The sequence below is a fragment of the Bemisia tabaci genome, chromosome 3, assembly GCF_918797505.1.
Source record: "Bemisia tabaci chromosome 3, PGI_BMITA_v3".
In the NCBI taxonomy this organism is placed as follows: Eukaryota; Metazoa; Arthropoda; class Insecta; order Hemiptera; family Aleyrodidae; genus Bemisia; species Bemisia tabaci.
In genome coordinates, this window is record NC_092795.1 from 38,400,749 (window position 1) to 38,422,607 (window position 21,859).

Consider the following 21,859-nt stretch of genomic DNA (forward strand, 5'->3'; position numbering starts at 1 on the left):
TACAAAAATTCTCACAGAAAAACCTGAATTTTATGATTTTAGGGTCCCCCCGCCCCCCTGCCCCCCTGGGACCCCATAGAACTGGGCACCCAGGCTAAATTCGTTTCTTCATTGGTGTAGAAGACTTCCTGAAAGTTTCATGCTTTTATCCGGAAATGCACGATTCTAGGGGTATTTCTTGCTAATCCGCCCCACTAGTACAGACTTTGAACAACACAGTGTGGGAGAGAAACAATGCTCGATTGAGTAGTCTGCTAAAGCCGTTATAGCGCACAATTCGACTCAAGTATGGTTTTGTTTTTCTTGTGACCGGGCAATTCAAAGTTCCCGTAACCAATGGACAATAAAAACGTTTATTTCTTAGCTAGAAGTTGATTTCAGTAGTTTTCGTTCTACCGAGCGTTATGCTCACTCTGCAGCGTTGGTTTTTGCTTTGTTTACATCGCTTTTTTCCAACTTAGTTATCCAAAGTCTGGAGACAAGTCGCTTCAAGTCTAAAGCTTTATTGTAGTTAAAAATTTTTTGTCATCCAAAACAGATTGATGCCTTAACAAAGGCAGTTGTTGTTAATTTAAGACTATTCCACCTATGTCATGTTCATTGTATTTACACTGTTTTGACAATAAAGAATATATATATAGTAGTTTTCGTTGCGCGAATCGTATTCTACGTGAAATTTTGGTGGGGAATCATGTATCAGAGTGCTTAAAATCGTTCCTTGTTTAATGGTCAATTCAATATAAAAAAGCGAACACACAGAACTTTCCTAACTTTTCTCATAAAAAAATATTTCATAGGGAGAAACGAGGCAACGTTGGAATGTTCATACGGCGTTGAAACACAACATGAACCTTTCAAGTCCCATTTTTCGATGCCGCGATTGTCCTAACGCGAGTTCAAATAATCGCGCCACACACGGTATGGTCAGCGAGGGGTCTAACTCATATCAGCGCCTGCAAGACTGCGTGAATACTTCTCGCATTGCGCCAAACAGCGCGGTCGGCGTAGCGCCTTCCTGACTGCATGAATACTTCTCGCATTGCACCAAACGTAATGCGAGAGTTATTTGCGGTAACTAGTCGACCACTTATATCGGCATATTGCCGCTAGCTGGATTGAAAGCGCATCATACTGTGAAGATGACTCAACACGACGCTCGACCGCACTCCAGTCCCTGGCTTCCGCGACGCTAAAATCCCTGCAAAACTATGTTCACGCCTAATTTCTTTTGAAGATCCCTGCGCGGTTCTTACTCCAACTAAAGTGTAAATATGTATCTTAATTGCACGGATTCTGAAACTTTGACAATGTTTAAAAGATGCAGTGATTCTGAAACTAGAATCGAATATAATTAATTTTTGTTTAATAAAAAGAAAACAGAATGAACGGAGGTATCGCGTCGAAATTTCGTGTGATTATATTTTAAATCATTGCGGAAATTTCGAAACTACTAAAAAAACTGTGTGTAGCTTTTTTGTATGGAAAAACAAAAACAAAAAACTTGGGAACTCTTCAGAAAAACAGTGTGTGTAGCTTTTTAAAAACGGTGTTCAAAAATAAGACATAATTCGCGTGCACCCGTTGGCTTTTGAGTCTATTTATCTATGGTATAACCTAAACATGGTTGTACTACGATTTTTTGCGTGTAATTTTTATCAGTGGTAGGCGGTTGCGTAGCGACCACAGGCCCCTAGTTTGAATTAATCTTGAAAGAGGTTATCCAAAAATAAAGCGCAAGTCCAGTGGTGGAAGGGGGGGGGTCATACTGTACATACTTAAGATGTAATTTGAGAGACTCCATATTTTTAACTATTTTTGCATGTCATCCCCTGGGCCCCTCTTCAGCTCTAAGGGTGTCAATTGCAAAGATCCCGACAGCAAGTCACCGAGTAATCTCCAAGAGGTGTTATTAAATCACCGCGAGCTGTCACTCCTGCTCGAGGAATGCACTGACTGCCGAGCCCACACGCACATTTATTGACAAGTCTGTCAAGCGGGGGTCACCAATTACTCCTGCGCGGGATGCGGGTAAACAGTGCGAAGTTTCGGGGCGATGAGGCAAATAAACGGTCGGTGATGCAACAGAGGTGATATGAACACGCTCCCGGTTAAATCACCGATGATCTGGATCGGACCGATTGCCCAAGATCATCCGAGATGACCGCTGATGATGCATGCTGCAACCGGTGCGGTGCAGAGCCGCGCCGCGATTAACAGCGTCGTTGACAGTTTGACATTCGTTGACGGACCGTTATTCAACACTGAAAAAAAACACATTTGATCTAGAGTCCGGACTCTTGAAAACATTGACAAGAAAAGATACTGAAAAGCGAATTTTCGCGATCGAATGTCATTCATCAAACGAATTGATCAGTGCTGAGTGATGCCGATGATCGGTGATGTCAGGAGCCAATCAGAGCTCAGATTTTTTTCCTAAATGAAATTCAGAAGAAAATAAGAAAACACGAAACACTAAAACACAGAAATTGCGAAAACACCAGACTTGAATTGACTAAACACAACAACAGAAAGAGATGACAGAACAAAAATTTTGGTGAGAGATGAGGTTTCTGACATCGATTGCATCAATTCAAAAATCGAATTCAAGTCCCGAGGTGAATTCGAATTTTCAAATTGATGGATTTCAACGGTCTCTGGCGAGACCAACGAAGAAGTCGAATATCATTGAAAAAAAATGCACAATCGTCGAATATCATTCAACGGTGAATGATATCCGATCGCGAAAATTCGCTTCTTGATTCAATCAGATTTAAGCTTAAATCAAAAGGAAATCCGCTCAGATTAAGAGGCTTGGTTCTTGATTTAAGCTTAAATCTGATTGAATCAAGAGTATTTTTTCTTGTCGATGTTTTTAAGAGTCTGGACTCTAGATCCAATGTGCTTTTTTTTTTTTTTTTTTTTTTTTTTTGTGAATAACAGATTTTCTTGTTCCAAAGGACCAATACCTGTCCTGTAAGTGTCCTGTAAGTGCCTCTATCGGGCCTTGACTTGGTCACGAATTCTGAATATGTGCAGCGAAATTTTTGTGAGGAAAATTTTACCTTTCAATATCATTACTCAAAGACCGCGGGCTCAGTTTTGAATTTTTTCGCTATGATAATGGTAGCATTTTGCTTCCGTGGTCGGGTTTTACCGTGTTCTTTTGCGGAATTTATGAATGTATTTAAGATTTTTTTTTCTTTTAAGAAAATGGCAAATTTATTAACTTATTTACTGTAATGTAACTTGGAGCGTGAAGATTACTTTCCTTCCCTTTGAGTGTGTGACTCCTAAGATGCATTAGATAACATATACATACATTCCAGTCGCTTTACAGCGCGCTCGGGCGCTCTGCGACACCTAATCGCCATCCTTGCCTATCGATCCAGAGGTCATCTGGTAGATGGCATCTTGTGATTTCATCTTGAATGCCACCAATCCACGATTTTGCTGGGCGTTGGGCGTCCCCTACGCCTTCTCCCAGGAGGAACCCAATCTAGCACCTTCTTAGGCAACCTATCATCCGCCATTCGTTGAACATGACCATACCAGACAAGCTGTTTGGTCATAATTTCATGCACGATGTTCTGCTCGGCGTTCATGATCTCACGGACTCTTTCGTTCCTTACGTGATCTCTCCTCGAGATTCCGGCTGATCTTCGCCAGAAATCCATCTCAGTTGCCTTAAGAATCTTTTTGGTACGCTCTTTCATGGGCCACACTTCACTGCCGTAAGTCAGAATGCTTTTGATTATGGTGTTATAAATCATTCTCTTTTTTTCTTTAGAGATACTTTGATCCCAAAGAATCCTATTTAACATAGCAATAGCTTTCCTTCCCTGCAGGTTTAGATCTTTTATGGCTTGGTCCATCTTTCCATCCTGGGATACTCGAACTCCTAAATATTTGTAATGCTCGCAGCTTTTAATACACTGTCCGTCTTCCAGCTCTATGTCTTGCTGATCCCCTCCAATCGTCAACTTTTCCGTTTTCTTGACACTGACCTCTAGGCCCCACCTTCGATATTCTAGCACTAATTTCCGAGTCATATATTCAGCGTCATCCATTCACCGTCAGATAACATATTCAAAGTTAAAATATTGGCGACTTTGCGTTCATAGTAAACACGAAGCAAATGAAATACATTGAAGAAATGCCAAAATAATTATTTCCAACTATGCTTAGGAATAGACGCAGGGAGGCCTGATTTTGAGTACTGAGTACTATACCTCAAAGATAAAATTTCAAGACTGAGTTAGAGTCTTTAAGTAATGCTAATGAAAAGTGCAATTTCAATGTTGAAATGATTTTTGAACACTTTGAGCTTCAAAGTCAAAAGAGTCTCTTATGGGCATTTGTCCCTCATAGTTATAATTCGGTTATTACATTTGGGGCCCTCGTCAGGGTTCAACGCATGGCCTTGTTCAGTAAAATTTCTGGGATTTCAAGGAAAACGGATTCCAAAATGAGTAATTTCATGGAATCTCGAAGCTAAAAAATGATCCTGCCGTACTCCGAATGATCAATATATCAATTTCGTCCTAACTTTTATCCGTTGAGCTCACACAATGGGCTGTATACACATTTTAATATACATTTAAGGGAGTGACGGACCCTGGGGGCCCTTAGCTGAGCAGGGTTACAAAAAATCCCACCTCGTTGAACATATCGACGATGTAAATGCGCAACCACGTATCTCTGTTTGCGACGTCGTAGACTTCCTGCCATACTTTATGTTTTAAATGAAAAACTACCCAACGGAAATTCTTAAAAAATGCCGTGATTATTCTCCTTAGTGCCAAGAAAATTATGCGAAAACTTCGAGGAATGAAGTCGATTTGTTCTCCATTAAAAAAATAAACTAGGAGCGGAGATTTTCAAACACCGCTAACGAGATACGTGGTTGCGCACTGGAAAAACATTGAAAAGAAAAAGTACTCTTGATTCAATCAGATACATACATACGAGTCGCTGTTATAGCGCTCTTTGGCGCTTTGCGACACCTAATCGCCACAAAGCTCGGTCTTCCCACAGGTTATCAGGGAGTTGACACTCCCTCATCTCACTTAACACCCCCTGTCGCCAACCTCTCACTGGGCGTCCCCTACGCCTCCTCCCAGGAGGAACCCAATCAAGCATCTTTTTTGGCAGCCTCTCTTCCGTCATCCTATTGACATGACCATACCAAACAAGTTGTTTGGTCATGACGTCGAACACGATGTCATTTTCGACTTCCATTATCTGACGCACTCTATCATTACGGACCCGATCTCTCCTAGAAATTCCTGCCGACCTTCTCCAGAAATCCATCTCCGTTGCTCTTAGCATATCCTGTGTCCGTTTCTTCAGCTGCCAAACTTCACATCCGTATCAATCAGATTTAAGCTTAAATCAAAAGGAAATCCGCTCAAATTAAGAGGCTTGGTTCTTGATGATTTACGCTTAGATCTGATTGAATCAAGAGTATTTTTTCTCGTCGATGTTTTTAAGAGTCTGGACTCTAGATCCAATGTGTTTTTTTTTTTTTGTTTTTTTTTGTTTTTTTTTTGTTTTGTTTTTTTTTTTTCCAGTGCGGACTTACGCTGTCGATATGCAAGTTTTGGCTAAGTTATCTTCAAGTTGTGGCCCAGAAATGTGTAATTTAGGGATGTTTGGTATAGCAAATAGGTCCGTTATGACGTTGACTTTGAAACGCTGGAGCGGGATTGGCGCGCGAGTTCCGCGTGGCTGCCGAGAAAGCTGTCCACGGCGCGACACGGAGCTCCAAGCGGAGCGTTTGAGTCGGAGCCTGTAGGAGTGTTTCCTGACGCTCCACATTGGGTCGATCGACTAGCCCATTTTGCTCCAATTTGTCGTCTGACTACCGGACAAATTCCGTAGTCGCTCAGCCTCAGTGGAAGATCCATCCGGAAGATGCGAGGACACGTAGACGAGGAACCAAACAACTTGAAAGTTAGGAAGGCGGTCACTTTGTGCTACTTGGATGTAGATGACTCTAGAGTCCCTTTATACTGAGAGTCAAGACAATTTAAATTAATTTCCGATTGGTTCCCGTATTTAAGGCCTCCACAGTGTCACAAATGGGAAAGAAGATGACATTTTCACCCATTGCAAAGATTATGACGTAGAATGGACCGAGGAATAACGGGTTCGACAAGGAACAAACTGAATGAGAGAAGGAACGGAGAAAGGAATTTGAGAATGAGCCGATCAAAGATTATGAAAAACTGTCAATTTATGTGATCTTTATTCCCGTTTGTGACTCCATGAGGGGGGTTCTCTTGACTCTCGCAGTATAAAGGGACTCTAGATGACTCATTCTGCTGTGCTAAGGAAAAACGCCGCATGAACATTCTAGAGTTGCAAAATTCCCTTCGATAAATTTTCAGGAACTTTAGATGAAATTATGAAGAAAATTATCTGAAAAATTGGAAGGAACATATTTACAAAATTTCTCGAAAATTCGCTATTTACTAAAGGAAATTAGGCAACTCCTGAAGGTCCATACGACGTTTTTCCTTTTACAGCCTTCCTTTGCAGCGCATTACTGCCATACTCACCTACGACCACAACCAAAAGCCTTACTCGTAAAGAATAATTGTCAGAAAGTGATATTTATATTTTTGATTTGCAAAATCCGAAAACAACTTTCTTGCATACTCACCCCCGAAAGCTAGCTTTTCTCAGTTTCCTCTTGTGAAGATCAGTCTTTAAAATTGGATACCTTAAACTTCAACTAATTGACGATGATGAAACATCTAATAGCCGCACTATCAAATGTACATGTTTCAGCAAGGACACTTTCTGAGTTTTTTCGTGGGATGTAGGATGTGGGAAGGGTGCGAATCAATCGCGGAGCTGTGGCATTGGATGGACGTTAAATCTTAAGAGATGATAAATGAAACTTCTTGGAGATACGTTCGGCTTTTTTAGGAACTTGATGAAAGCTAAGGAAAGAACCAAATCATCTCCTCTCACGCTTGGCTTGCGAGTACCTATAGGTAATAAGTAGTACTTTATTTTTTCTAAAATGATTGGTCTTTTCTGTAAAGTACGTTGATAGGAGATTGATAAGTGGGATGGTAGTTGAAGTTTGAAACTGTTCATGCTGATTGTTTAGAAGTTTAAAAACACATCGTCATAATCAAGACATACATATTTTGAATTTTTAATCGTAAAATGTGTGTATGCTTTTCAATAGACCTCAATCATTCAACATAGCAGTTGAAATCATGGTGCTATGGACTAGAATATATTGTAAAATTAACAAATTGAAAAAGGAAGTCTATTTCAAGACTGCAGCGGTTCCTGAACCAAAATATATAGGAAAGAGAAGCCAGGATTAAATGAACTACATTTTGCAATTCGGAACTATAATTCCTGGCTCATTTGTAGAAACACTCATGTGCATAAGGTAACTAATGGCATGGACGTTGTTTCTAAACATAGTCAGAAATTATATTTCCTAATTGCATAATGTAGTCCAAATGTTTATGAGGAGTGTTCCCCTTTGAACCTGTTCCTGTCCTAGAGCCGGTTACTCGTCATTTTAGAGTTTCGTTGGAATATAACTCTAATTTTGCCTTGCTTTCGTTTACAGCTTCCCAAGATAGGATGGCATTATATTATTATGTCATTATATCGTTGGAAAGACAATGATCTGATTTCTATCATGCATGACCTAAATTTTTTTCCTTTGATTTAAATTAAGTGCAGCAATGTATTACAGAAAGGTAAAAATATAGTTATTATGGATGAATAGGACGACTTCAAAATAAAATAAATAGTACTGTCATTCATGTATAATTACTGTCCTTTTTTACGACAATTGTCTACTAGTATTTGGTAATTGTTATAATATTGTTATATTTGGAAAAATGTTATAACTACATGCTTAATGTCTTCTCACGTTAATTTTGTATAACAGCTTTTGTATGCTTAGCGGGAATGAAAATATCGCAATAGATACTGATAAATATTTGTCATTTATTTTGATCAAATTTTCGTGCTTATGGAAGTTTTTTGAGATATAGTAAGACGAGAAAAACGTATGCTTCAATTTGTGATTTTGTGTATGAATATGTTCCATTTTTATTATTCGTATTCCTAAATCGCGATGTTTATTTTTTATAAAGATGCTTCTTTTAAATTCAATGACAATTTTTTCTATTATCTTTTGTTAATTTTATTGACCAGTGATTTTTTTTATCTTCCTTTCTTCTTTCAGTAAAATTTTAAAATAAACTATATTTTCGACGTCCTTTGAACATTTGGAGGTATGACAATGATGGTAAGCTGAGGAAAATGAGAAAACGACTTCTTAATTTTTGAGAAGTTTATTCTTCAAAACTTACAATCTAATTAAGTAAAAAAAAACAAAACACATTTAACATTAACATAAAAACAAACTTGTGGTTAGAAAATTGCTCCAACCGTTGATCAGCGATAGACACGCTTGGTAACTGAACGGTAACTTTAATTCACGTTGAACACAGATATCTCGTATCCGATATTGGCGAAAGAGGTTAGGGTGAGGTATCTTAACCTAATGACTATCATAAGAAATGCAGCGTTATTCGAATACTGCTGAGAGGACGAATTCATAGCTTTTAAGTAAGCTTACAGTCTTTTTGTAATACGTATAATTTAAGTAAAGGTTTCCTTGTCGTATAATTATGTGAAAACATATCCTCAAAGACAACCTAAGTCTATTTTATAGAGAATCAGAAAATTAATGGCTGATTCGCAAATGTTTCCTCGCTGTAAGATCACGTGGTAACTATAGAAGTATTCGCTTTAAAGTCCAAAGAAGTTGGATAATTATGAGGTATAAGACCTTCCTGTATCCCACTATTTACGTTGGGTTATAAATAGAAGTATACCTGAAAAATGTCATTTTTTGTATAATTCCATTTTACAGTTTCAATTTGATCACCATTTTGCATTCCGTTTTGAATGGAAATTTTAAAAATTCAAGGACAGCGGAATTAATCAATGTTAAATTAGAATTTTCGCATTTTCTTTTGGATTTATAAACTGCTCCGCCTAGACTGCGCAGCTAAACCAGTGCGCGGGAAAATTCTTCAAGCGTCAATGAAAAAAAAACAAAGCTTGAAGAACTTTCCCACCCCTAGCAATTACTTTCTCAGAATTTGAACTTAATATTTGGCACAGAGAGCGCGATTTCACGCGCATCTATCCCCGACTTAACGGTGGTAGCCGTGGATACCGTAGGGTGTTCCCAGTTTGTAGCTTGAGTAGCCGGCGTAAGGAGCCGAGTACTTGAGACCAGAGTATCCACCAATCAACGGCGACGCAAGTTTGTAGCCAGCGTAGCTACCGTAAGCGTGAGCTCCACCCAACAAAGATGTCGCCGCATGGTAGGGAGCCACGGCAGCGTAAGATTTGTATCCTCCTAGAGCGTAGCCTCCGTGACCGTATCCTCCGTAGCCAGCATAGCCAGCGTAGCCGCCGTATTTATATCCTAGCCCGGAGTAACCGAGCAAAGCTGAGTGGCCCACGGCTCCGTAGCCGAGTCCGTAGCCTGCTCCGTAACCTCCGTATCCACCGTAACTACCGTAAACGGCTGGGGCTACGGCTGCGACGGCGGGTGCTACTGCGGGAGCTACCGCTGGTGCTGAAGCGACAACGGTGGGGACGGAAACAGGGTAAGGTGCGGGGACGGAGACAGGGTATGGCTTAGGGATGGTGACTGGGACGGGTTGCGGGACAGGGACACCGACTGGTCTTGGCACGGAGACAGGGTAGGGTTGGGGCACGGAGACTGGGACGGCGCGGGGTACGTCAACTGGGTACGGACGGGGGACAGTCACTGGGTATGGTGCCGGTACGGAGACGGGAACAGGCACGGGTTTGGACACAGGCACGGCTTGTGGTACAGGCACAGGGACGGGTTTGGTGACGGTGACAGGGTAGGGCTGTGCGACCGGGTAGGGGACAGCTTGGTGGACTTCGCTGTAGGTGTGGGGGATGGCAGCCGGTGCAACGGGGGCGGCAGCGACGGCGGGGGCGGCGGCGATGGCTGGGGCGGCGATGGCGGCGGCACCGAGTCCGTAGGCGGAGGCTCCTAGGGCTGGCGCTGCGACGGCGGCTCCGTAGGCGGGTGCGGCAAGGGCAGCAGCTCCGTAGGCGGGTGCGGCAAGGGCAGCGGCTCCGTAGCCGTAGCCAACGGCAGCCTTGGCGTAGAGGGATGCGCCGAGAGCATGGCCGGCACCTACCTCATACCCGTGCGGGATCCCGTATCCGTAGGCGGGGGCGGCAAGGTCGCCGTGCACGTAGTCCCCGATGGAGCTGCGCTTGGAGGGCTTGGTTTCTTTTTCCGCGGCTAGCGCCGGTGCGGATAGCGCGAGGGCTACGAGACACAGCTGTAACAACAGAATAAATCAAAGGTTAGTGAAGCTTTGGTAAAGGCCTCGACACGGTGAAATTCTGAATAAATTCTGATCAAAGTAGACCAGTTGATAACTGATGGTCACCATGCAACCGTCCTCCTTGATGGAAGTTGGACGGACCGTCAAATTTTGATCAGAATGGAGTGTTACCGTTCATCATTTCCTGCCGCTCGAAACATTTCTGCCCTGTTTTTATTTTAAAATTAAGCAAGGTAACGATTTTAAGACTGATGAATACTGACACATTGATGGTAATTGGTTCGAGGATTTGAGCGCGTATCGAGACCTTAAAGTGTGGAGATAAAGCTATTTCACAGTTTATATAAATGAGCCAGTCCACTGATCGATAAGGAAAGGAAGAGAAAAATGAAGCTTCGAAGTGCCCCCTCAAAATTAGGTAATGTAAAATGTAACTAACAATAAGATAAAAAGGAAAACGCATAAATCCCCTCCGCTTGAAACAATTCTCTATACCATTTCAAAAAAAGTATTACTTCTCCAGGTAAAGAAATTATCAAGTTTAATTTTCGCTAAAAGTGTGATCCACAGTCCTCACCAATTAAATTACTATATTCTTCCTAACACCACAGAAAAAAAGGAAATAAAAAATCATAATAAAATTCTATTTGTTTGTTAATTTAAATGGACGCGGAAAGGCTCTAGTTTGTTTCTCACAACGGAAAGGGTAACATTTTTTCGAAGTTCACCAAAAGTTCTTTCAAACAAAATTAATCCCAAAAAGGAGAAGTGGGTCGTGTAACACCCCCTTAGCTCTTTCCTTTGTATCGGTATCGAATGTGTCAAAACTTTTTTCGAGTTTACTTTGTTTCAACCATTTTCCAAAAACTAATCCGGACTCTACTCCAACTTGTCAATTGCATAATCGGAAGCCATTAAAATAGGTAGATCAAGTCGCGGGCTTTCCAGCACGCGACAGAAGCACGTGTCACGTCATATCAATACTGCATTTCGCGGACGTGTTTTATTACTGCAATTAGCCAAAACTGGGTCTTGCACTTAGCGCGAACGTGTACATTGATTCAACGGTCTTTAAAGTACGTTCAGTTGGTGATAAATCAATCGGACTGAAGAGATTTGTGAGCTAATTAAAGACATAATGAGAGAGCAGCTGATCGCTGGGAAAAAAGGAGACGTGGTTTCCCACGAACAGACGGATGGACGCGCCTGAATGAGGCAACCAACCTTCAGAGGGAAGAATGCCCAAAATTGAAGAAAAGTCTAAATAAGGCTAATGGACCACTAGACAAGGTACTAATTTCAGCATTCTAATACATGTTTCCTCACCAAAATTCCATGTAAAACATGATGCGCACAACGAAAATTGCCGAAATCAACTCCTTCCGAAGATATTTAATGATTCTTGGTGCGTGAATTGAAGCCACCCGCTCATGAAAACTCAAAGCTCTACGCGATTCGCATCGCGCGCTGAACGTAATCATGATATTCTCTGCGATATAAAAATCTAGCAACCTCAATCTTGACGCTTTGGCTCAGCTATAGCAAATTACTTATAGTTTGAAAAACACATGGTGGGAAATGAACATTGCTCGATTGAGAAGCTTGCTGGAACCGTTGTAGTGCGCGATTTGACTCAAGTAGAGCCTTGAGTTTCTTGTGAGCGGGCAGTGCAAATTCCTCGTAACCAATGTAAAATGAAAACGTTAATATTTTCGTTAGGAGTTGGTTTCAGTAATTTTCGTTGCACGAATCGTGTTTTACGTGAAATTCTGGTTAAGAAACATGTATCAGAATGCTGAAATTCGTACCTTGTCTAGTGGTCCATTGATTTTAGTATCTCACGTGTTCTCTTCCTCTTAATGGGACCTGTTATGCAGTGCACTCAGGCCCGCCACATCCCATCTCGGGCCCTGGTACCAATTTTCTGGCCCGGGCCCCTAGCACAGGGGGGGGGGGGGGGTCCGGGGGGCCTCCCCCGGGAAATTTTTGAAATTTTAAATCTATTTGGACGCATTATGAAGCTCTTATGATGGAGATTTTCCATCAATTTCTGCAGAATAATTACGCCTTTTTGTTTACTTTCAGCACCAAAAACTTTCGAATTGTTGCATTCAAAACATCTATACATTTTTTTTTGAGGGGGCAGATGATAATTTTCAATTCTATGGGGAGCCGGGCCCCCCTGGACTCCCCTTTCGTACGTCTATGGCAAGGGAATTAAGCCATCGAAGTCGAGGATGCCCAGAAAGGAGCCTCTTAGCATCCGACAACGGAAGAAAATGAAATACAGTTACCAAAAATATCATTCTACATATACTCAAAATCTTGAAAATCTCTAAAAAAGTAAGAAAAATTTCATAGTGCCCTAGCGTGTTTTTGAAACTTTATTCACCTTTTGCGGAATTTTTAGGGTAATTTTTTCACTTTTCCCTACGAGACAAGGGTTACACATGAATTCGTAGTGGTTTGTCACCTGCGTCACGGGCCCCTCCAGGGCCCGGGCCCCGGTACCAAGGACCCAGTATCCCCCCCCCCCCTTGTGGCGGGCCTGAGTGCACTGGGAAAAAAACACATTGGATCTAGAATCCAGACTCTTGAAAACATTGACAAGAAAAAGGACTCTTGATTCAAGCAGATTTAAGCTTTAATCAAAAGGAAATCTGCTTAAATTAAGAGGCTTGGTTCTTGATTTAAGCTTAAATCTGATTGAATCAAGAGTGTTTTTTCTTGTCGATGTTTTTAAAGAGTCTGGACTCTAGATCCAATGTGGTTTTGTTTCCAGTGTGTGTAAAGATGGATGAATTGTTATAGAGTCGACCATTTCATGACCTACGTATGAATTCGTATCAAATTCCGATCGAATCGAGCAGTTAATTGATTTTGTATGTGAATCTACTAATTTCAAGAAGAATTTTTCATTTTTTTTCTTTTTTCGTTTATATATCTGAAATGTAGTGGCCATAAAAAATTACAGTCGTTGAAAGTAAGTTTCGCAGAGGATAACCCTAAAATTAATTTAATTATCATAAAATTACTTCATCACATCGTCGTATTAAGTATTAAATCTTTATTTTTCCTCTATTATTTCCTAAGCATTTTGTTCCCCGAAAAAATGTGTAGGTTACCATTGCAATTGTTGTGGTCATATTAATTCTAATTATTGAACAGCGGACCAAGGACGCGGTGGCTTCAGAAGCTAACTCTAAAGACGCAGAAAAAAAGAGTAAGTCAGGAGGCAAAGACCAAAATTTCTAATAAGTTATCAAAATTTGGTAGGATTCCTTCAAAGTTGCTCAATTTTTCTCAAAATTCCTTATGATGGCTTCAATGTTGCATATTAAATCCAAAAAGTTAAAATGCTTTACTGAGCTAATGGAGTTGTGTCGTGCGCGCTTACTCATACACTCCTTAATTTTACAATAGGATTTAACTTTTGTCGACGTTGCCACCGAGAGAGAAAAAAAATACTGAGACAAACCGTCTACTCATATTTGCGAATAGCTGGGTCGTCGTAGCGCCGAAGGCTTCACTTTTTCTCAACACGTAATCAGTAGGTAACGCAGCGTCATTAGGAGTGCTCCAGTGATTAAATGTTCGACTCAGCTCAGACTAACTCGTCATTTCCGCGCGAAAGTGTATCAGTATCGACGAGTTGAGTTCAGATCGATAGTTTTCAACGTTAGGTCTCAATACTGTTATCGATTCTACAATCGAATGTACCCCTCGGAACTGGTGTGGATGATGAGGGACCATGATCGCGCACATGATCAGCCGCTCATGGCTATGCCACTTAACGTTAAAGTTACACCGCAGTCGGCCGACCAGTTGCCCCGATCGGGAATAGTCCGTCACCTGGCTGACAAAAAGGCGTAACTGCATTTAAAGACGAGTCCGAGGAGACATTGCGTTATGTGGATGACAGGTATCATCACGAAGTGTAGTTACGGCCTTATGTCAGGAGAACGACGAACAGTGGCACGGAGTGTATAGTCTTCCGTTTTCAAAGAAAAAGGAGTGCTAATCGCTGCAATGGTACGATGTTATGTAAGCGCCAGTTTGTGAAGTAATAGGTCGACATAGTCGAGAATCTCACTCTACTCTAATCGAGAAAGGTCGCGAATCAGTCGGAATTCTACCTGCTACACTTTAATTGCGACTTAAACGAGACGAAAATGTTCAGTGTCAAATATCTGCACAAAGAAACGAAATATTCGAATTACCAGATTATTGTAGTCCAATATCAAGTTGTGGTAAATATTAGCTACAGACGAAAATAGTGGTATTATATCTTCAGTCAAGGCCACTGCGTCGGTAATTTTACCATTAGATGCGTCAATAAAGTTGGCAACCGACGGTAAAAATAACAATTTTATTTGTGATAACTACTGTTTATCAAGAGTTAATATGGATTGAATTTTGCAATAAGGAACTATAGTATCTGGCTCATCGGTAAAAACACTTAAGTGCTTAGGCAAACTGATGGTGCATTAGTTGTTTCTAAACTGAGGCAGAAATTGTAGTTCCTAAATGCGAAAAGCCATTTTGTATTTTTACCGTAGTTTCCTTTCAATATGGCATGATTAAGATTTTTTAAAATCGTTAATCATAAAGTGGGTTTTCCTCGAATAATTTTTTTCGTTCCGTCTCAGTTGCAATGTCACATTAATTCTGCACGTTGCCGGTCAATTGACGATGCCTCAATCACATCCAAAGTTACTCGAACTACGAAAAAAGGCGTATCTTTGTTCACGAGATTTTTTATGCATTTAATTTTTGTATCTCCTCGCCCGATAAACGATTCTCACAAGTCATAGGATGTGGCATCACAAAATTCCCAGTTCACACCATGGTCTAAAATCGAAAAACTACAAACCTATACTTTTATGGTTATAGTTTGTTGACTCGCGCGTCCATTAATAATATTTGTCACAAAAATCTTGAGCTCCGTTCCGTTTGGTTCGAAATGGAATGTTTACATCAACTCTAGGACCGGTTACTGTTTCAGACTATGTACATTGTTGTATGACTGGAGCATTTCGTAATTTAACTTTTTAAAATATTCTACACATTTCCTTGATACCTCCGAGAAATCGCAGAAGAATCTGACAAGCCCTGTCATATCACTTGATCTACTTCCTAAATAATTTGCAAATCATTATTCAACTCATTTTGAAAGTAGCGTTTTTGATTCCTGAATAAAAGTAGATCCGCAAAAAATTTATGTATTTCATCCAAATTATAAAAAGGCTCGAGAAACTTTCTAAACATAGCTGTTGGTCAAATATTTTATTTCATCAGCTTTCTAAAACCACAAATTTTTATTCTTTGTCGTGGTTCGTTCTCGAGATTTTCTGAGACAATTTTCAAAATGTTTGCGGCCAACATGGGATAAAAACTTTTAGATGAGCCCATTTTCTTTAAAAATTTGAAAAATGACCCACAAAGCTACCTATTGAGAGAGTTTAAGCGTCTTATAGGTAAGGTGGGTCGGAGATGAACCCCTGAGGCTCTATAAGTACAACAAATAAACCATTTTCAATCTATCAAATGCAAGGGTCATGAGGTCAGCCCGGCGCATTTTGAACCTACAAAAAATATATCCGGACAGAAGAAACTCGATTACACCTGCGGATCAATCATATCTCGCCTTTATTAAAGCTTAATTTCATGAACATATGAGGAACAAGATGGAAATAAGGGGATCAATAAGCGTACCCTTACACGCGGCAATTGCATAATAAAAAAAATGACAAAACCAATGTAAATTCGATTAGGCCCCCTTCTTTTAGGCGTTTTTGGCACATATTGTGAGGAAAATGAGTAAATGGTCCCCTTAAAATTTGACTTTAAACTTATGAGAAAGAGGGAAAGATACCGTGATCGGAAAAAATATCAAAAAGTTTACATTGGGAGAGGGGGAAAAACTTCGGAAAGTGCAAGCCCCTAAGCGCGAGTAAGTCTAGTCTAACGCTAATTTGTTAAATCTAACCCACGATGCAAGATCAGCCTCCTGACCACTAAAAAATCAGGCCGTGCAACAATTCGTAACAATTGAGCTTTAAAATGGACCTGTAAAGCACTTTATCAGCAAGCATCCATAAACAATGAAATATGGGCGCACGGTGAAAAAGGCACGATAATTTCAACTATTTTCCTGGCTGATTTCAGCAACAATCGGAAGTTTGGCTTGAGTCGGCCAGTCAACTAATTTTTGGTTGACTCAACCATACCTCTGACTGGCAACCACTCCTCTGGCTGGTGCCAAAAGCAGCCGGAATTAGCAATTTTTTCGTGCGGCTGACCATTAATAAGGGTTTTACGCATATCTATGGCCAAAAAGCGAAACCACGAATCTCCATTTGCGACGTTGTAGACTTTTTGTCATACTTTATTTTTTCATTTGAATAATAGTCAACTTAATTTTTTAAAAACTGGCTTGATTTATCCCTCTATTAGCAGACTATTCTGTGTAAATTTCAAGCCATGGTGTTGGCTTGATTCTCTCCGAAAAAATAAAATGAGAGCTGAAATTTTGAAAAGTTAATGAGTCTTACGTATTCTTTCGGTAATTCACATAGAACAGTACACACAGAGTAAATGAGTCAGCTGCCCTGATCGCAGAATCATGTCTTGATGTTTGCTTCTTGTGTGTCAGCTAAAAGCAATAATATCTGTGCTAACAGCAACTATCTGTGTTCAATATTAACCGAGATATCGCGCTTTTAAAAGTTCGTTTAATGACGTCATACCCTGCAGTAGTGACACCCTTGGTTTCTTTCACCTTCCTTTCATCTGTCAGGGAGACACACATTTTCACTAGTTACTCAACGTGAAACTCGGATGAAAGCAAGGTGGAAGAAACCAAGGGTGTCACTCCCGCGGTGGATGACGTCATAAGCCAAATTTTTCAAAGCGCGATATTTCGGTTAGTAATGTACGTAGACAATTGCTGTTTGGACAGATTTTATACAATTTACCTGATCTACACAAATCAAACATCAAAACACGATTCTAAACACGCACTGACCCATTAAAGCATTGTTTTACGAACAGGGTAGGCAAACAGTAGTTGAAAAAGCACTACAGCGTGTTCGAACGAATATAAATAAAATGTTCCCGTTTTAACCATTGTTCATTGCACTGAGGGACTGATTATTTTATGTGGAATTTATGGTTCGGTAACCACGGAGCGCCTTGACAAAAAAGAAACTCAACATTTTCAAATGACAGCTCATCTTTTCTGAGTGATTATCAAAGAGAGCTTAAAAAGAGGAAACCTTTCTCGCAAACTACAAGTCTGTGCCGTTTAAGACTAACGTTTTTAAAATTCATATTAGTAGAATATAACACCCGATCTTTCAAGGTAAGCACTAGTTCCCACGGGAAGTATATGTCAAATCAGTAACGCACATGGCTTTCAATCGCACGCGGATCACGGACCGATTTTAATACAACAAAAACTTTAAGTGCACGGCTTAAAACATTCAGGGACACACAAGCACATTCGAAACATGGATGGTTAAAACAACGATAAAGATCATAATCTAAGAGCTTCACATCTATATCACTTTCGCAAACAGCTCCTTAAATCAGCAAAGCTGTAGCGCAGCTTTCAAGTTTACACGAACTTTTACCGATTACAAATTGAAGTTTTGTTTACGTTAAAAAGAAAATGTAAACATTACGATTAATATGTATTCTATGGTGAAATTTGGCGAGAAAACACTTGTAACCCACCCCAGAAATTTGTATTAAGCCTCAAGATTGTCCATTCGATACATCGAATATCCTGTCACTAAACAATCTATTAAGCCTAGGTAGAATGCATGCTTGTAAGTATCGGCTGAGTACGTACCGAGATTGCTCTGATCATGATGTAGATGTGTCTGGTGAGTAAATGAGCGACAAACTCATATGTTTTTATATATTGAGCGCATCGGGTTGTCCCCCATCTAGTGTCCCCGTGCTTTCACCCCGCGCGGGGCACTCTCGTCTACGACCGTTGTCAGATCGCTGTAAATTCTGAATAGTTCATGAAAAAAACCTAAGCTATTCGTGGATTCTTTGCAACAATTGGCAACCTCACTAGGCGTCTTATACGCACATGTGCAAGATGCAGCGATTTTTGTTTGTTTGTTTTTTTTTTAGATTCGGCAATGCGTGAAAAGTTGGTGACTATTAAGTCTCCAAAAGTAGACAACTTTTACCATTTTGGTTTCCTGTTCTAAAAAATTGTAAAGATACGGAAAGCTCAGAAAATATCTGCTCAAATTTGCCCTCAAAAAAGAAACTTGCAAACTCAAGATAAATGAGCTAAACGCCTTGTCCTGTTCAAAAGAGAAGCTCCCCTGCCAAAAATTGCAAGCCAAAACGCGGGAGCTACCGTCATTTTTTTGGCTAAAGTCAACGTCTGCCGAGATTTTTTAATTCATCGATACTTCAATTATATCGCCTATCAGTTTGATTACACCAAAAACCGGGACGAATCACCTTTAAGAGCTTTTTGAACTGTATTGGATCATTCTAGGTAAATATTTAAGGAGACAAAGGTTTCCCACGCGTCAGTATGCAGTGACCTTAATATGCATGCAGCAATAATTCAAGATTTTCCGCTTCTTAGAAACCTACTTCTGTCCGATAGAATAAGCAAAAAACAAAAATTCCGATGATATTTTTTGTGGAGGTACTCATAAAAATATTTACGGAAAATTATGCATTGAGCTTAACTGGCAAGTACGGCGTTTGTGGTGCCTTATTTGGCAACAAAATTGTGCATACGGAATGGATGGATCTTAATCCGCAATGGAATTTCACCCATTTAATTTAAAGAAATATTTAAATTGAAACTGCTAGTAAAGGCTGTCATTTAGGGAATATGTTTCAAAATGATCGCTTGCAGAAAAGAAAGGAGATATACATATATTTGAAATCAATAAACTCATTAAATGAAAACAATCCTTTAAAAAATTGTGCTGATGCAAGGTAATGAAGGCACTTCTCTTCAGTTTTCAACCAAACAGTTCAGTGCGTAAATTTTCTTCAAAATTGTATCCGTAAGTAATGAGTATCCAAAAAAAAAAAAAAAAAATTCTTACCTCCCATTGTATAACCTCGCATGGCTTATTTTGCTAAAAGAGAGCTGAGCAACATTTTTTTCTCGGAATGTTTAAGGCGTTTTTCAAAGTTTCTCTTTAAAAGATTAAAAAAATCATTGGAAATTGTTCATGTTCAAATAGAAAAGAGTAATTTTTAAGAATGACCTCGGATACATCTAGATTTAACGCATAAGAAACTGTGCCTGAAAACACTATTATTCTTCTCATTAATTGTTAGTTACTGTTTCCGCGCTATCAAGCTAAAACACACACACCCCAAAGTCCAATGCTACCATGCTGAGGAAGATCACCATGTGAGCATCCAGACTTTGCCAAATGTCTTTTGACAAATCACGAATTTCAGAGTTTATTCATAAATCTTTTTCTTCCAATTTTATCAGAGGATTTTTTCATAATCAGATCCAAAATGTTCGAAAATTTCACGGAAAAAATTCACAACTTTCTTCCAAAATGAATTTTTCCTGAGAGAAAATTTGGCGACATTCGAATGCTCATGCGGCGTTTATCCTTAGCTCGGCAGAATGAGGATCATGTTTTCAAATTAGAATCTGAAAACTCTACATTGTTATTTTGTAAGGACACGGCAGTAGGTTACCTGCTGATTGCTGCAACATGTGGCAACGGAACCTCAGTGACATACCGAAATGTCTCGTAGCCGACGGTAAAATTGCGGATCGAACTATTAATCATCGATCAGGATTTTTATGGAATCCAGTTTTTTTCTGTATTAATTAACTCCTCAAACACTGAAATGTGAAGATGTCTCCACTGTTCATCGACCCAGATTGTTCAGTATGCGGTAGTTCGTAACCTGTGAACTTCGTGCGTCAGCTGTTGTCAACTATGCATGGGGACTTAGAGTAGCATTTTGATATTGGTGACATTTTAGTTTGACTGGTCATTGCCCAAGAAAAAAATATTTCCTGTTTGAGAATTTTCTGTCAATTTGTAATCTGTCGAGTCTTAAGTAGCAGTTACTCATTTAGGTATGCCACAGGACAAATTTCATCGGAACATTTAGACTCAAAAGTATGACAACAATTCCATAACAGTCGTCACGCTTAACTCATCAAATAGACCGAAATACATCATTTAAATGGCTGCTGATGACGTGCCTAATGGCGGATACCGGCAGTCACCCAAAGTGTAAATTTAGTTTATAGTTATATTCAGTGTATAATTTACCTCTTTTCATTCTTACTTTTCCTTTTGTTCTCTCTCTCGATGTAATATAATTTTATCTCATCTGTAAACCTTTTAGTGGCAAATAAACAATTAAAAAAAAATTATTTAAATGGATTTCCTATTTTTAACTCTTATCGACACATATATTTTGATTCCAAAGGCCCAAATCTAAAAAAAGAGAGCAGAGAAAAAGGTGCCATAACTTTATTGACAGTGCGAGCACGTTTTTAATTGACGCAAAGGCTGATGGCATTGATTATAAGATCCCCATCTGTAAAGGCCTTTAAACCGCATCATAGATCAACCGACAACGATGTGACTTTTCTCTAGGTCTTTATATTTTCGTAATTGATTTAGGGTAGTTGCCAAAGTGCTTCAAAAACTGATTCAGTACGTTTACATTGTTGTCAGTTAAAAGAAAGCTGCAGCCAAAATAAAATGCCGGGAATTTCTACTGATTTAAAACATACACAATTTTCATTTAGCATGGGATAGTGTAATTGATGCCAATCAGCTTAATATGTATATTGGACTATGTTACTGATAGAGGATACGGTTCATTCTTCCATATTTGTGCGGCTTTCCAATAAGTAAAAAAGACCTAAAGAAATAAAATAATCCCATCTTAACTTACTTTTTGGGGTAGTTTCTTTTCTGATAAGAACCTTTAAAAAAGTATACATTATCAGATAGAACAAAACTAGGTTCATTAAACGAAGACAAATTAGCATTAGAAATATCTCCCTTCTCCCATCCATGGTTGGTAGATTTGCTATTGATGGTTGAATTGAAAGTTTGAAATTTTCTTCAAGAATCAAATTTTAACCAGTCTCAGAAAAAGCCTAGCGCACGTATGACGCAAAATCAGCACACAGATTTTAATAAATTTACTGTAGAACAATAACTCTCGACAATTTTGTAAAAATATCAACAATTTCTTGGCTATTTGTACGATAAAGCTTATCTGTTAGGCGGAAAAATTTGGGTTACATTTTACAAATTTCAAACTCACAATTACCCATGTATTTATTATTTTAATGTAAATATTGTAATTTCGGAAAAGAAGGCCAATAAAACCTTGAAATTTAGAAGGAAAAAAAAATCCATGTATCAACTCTTGCTTACTCTAAATTTGCGTTGAATTCCTGTTAGCAAATTTAATTAATC

General features: G+C 39.5%; 1 protein-coding gene across 1 annotated transcript; it reads right to left on the bottom strand.

Annotated features, from left to right (window-relative positions):
* Nucleotides 1-8,317: 8,317 nt before the first annotated feature.
* On the bottom strand, nucleotides 8,318-21,226 carry LOC109038995 (uncharacterized). The gene is made up of 2 exons (XM_019054298.2): nucleotides 18,247-21,226; nucleotides 8,318-10,385 (listed from the first exon to the last, which is right to left on the bottom strand). The coding sequence occupies exons 1-2, from the start codon at nucleotides 18,262-18,264 to the stop codon at nucleotides 9,207-9,209; spliced, it is 1,197 nt and encodes a 398-aa protein (XP_018909843.2). The 5' UTR covers nucleotides 18,265-21,226; the 3' UTR covers nucleotides 8,318-9,206.
* Between the last annotated feature and the right edge of the window lie 633 nt (nucleotides 21,227-21,859).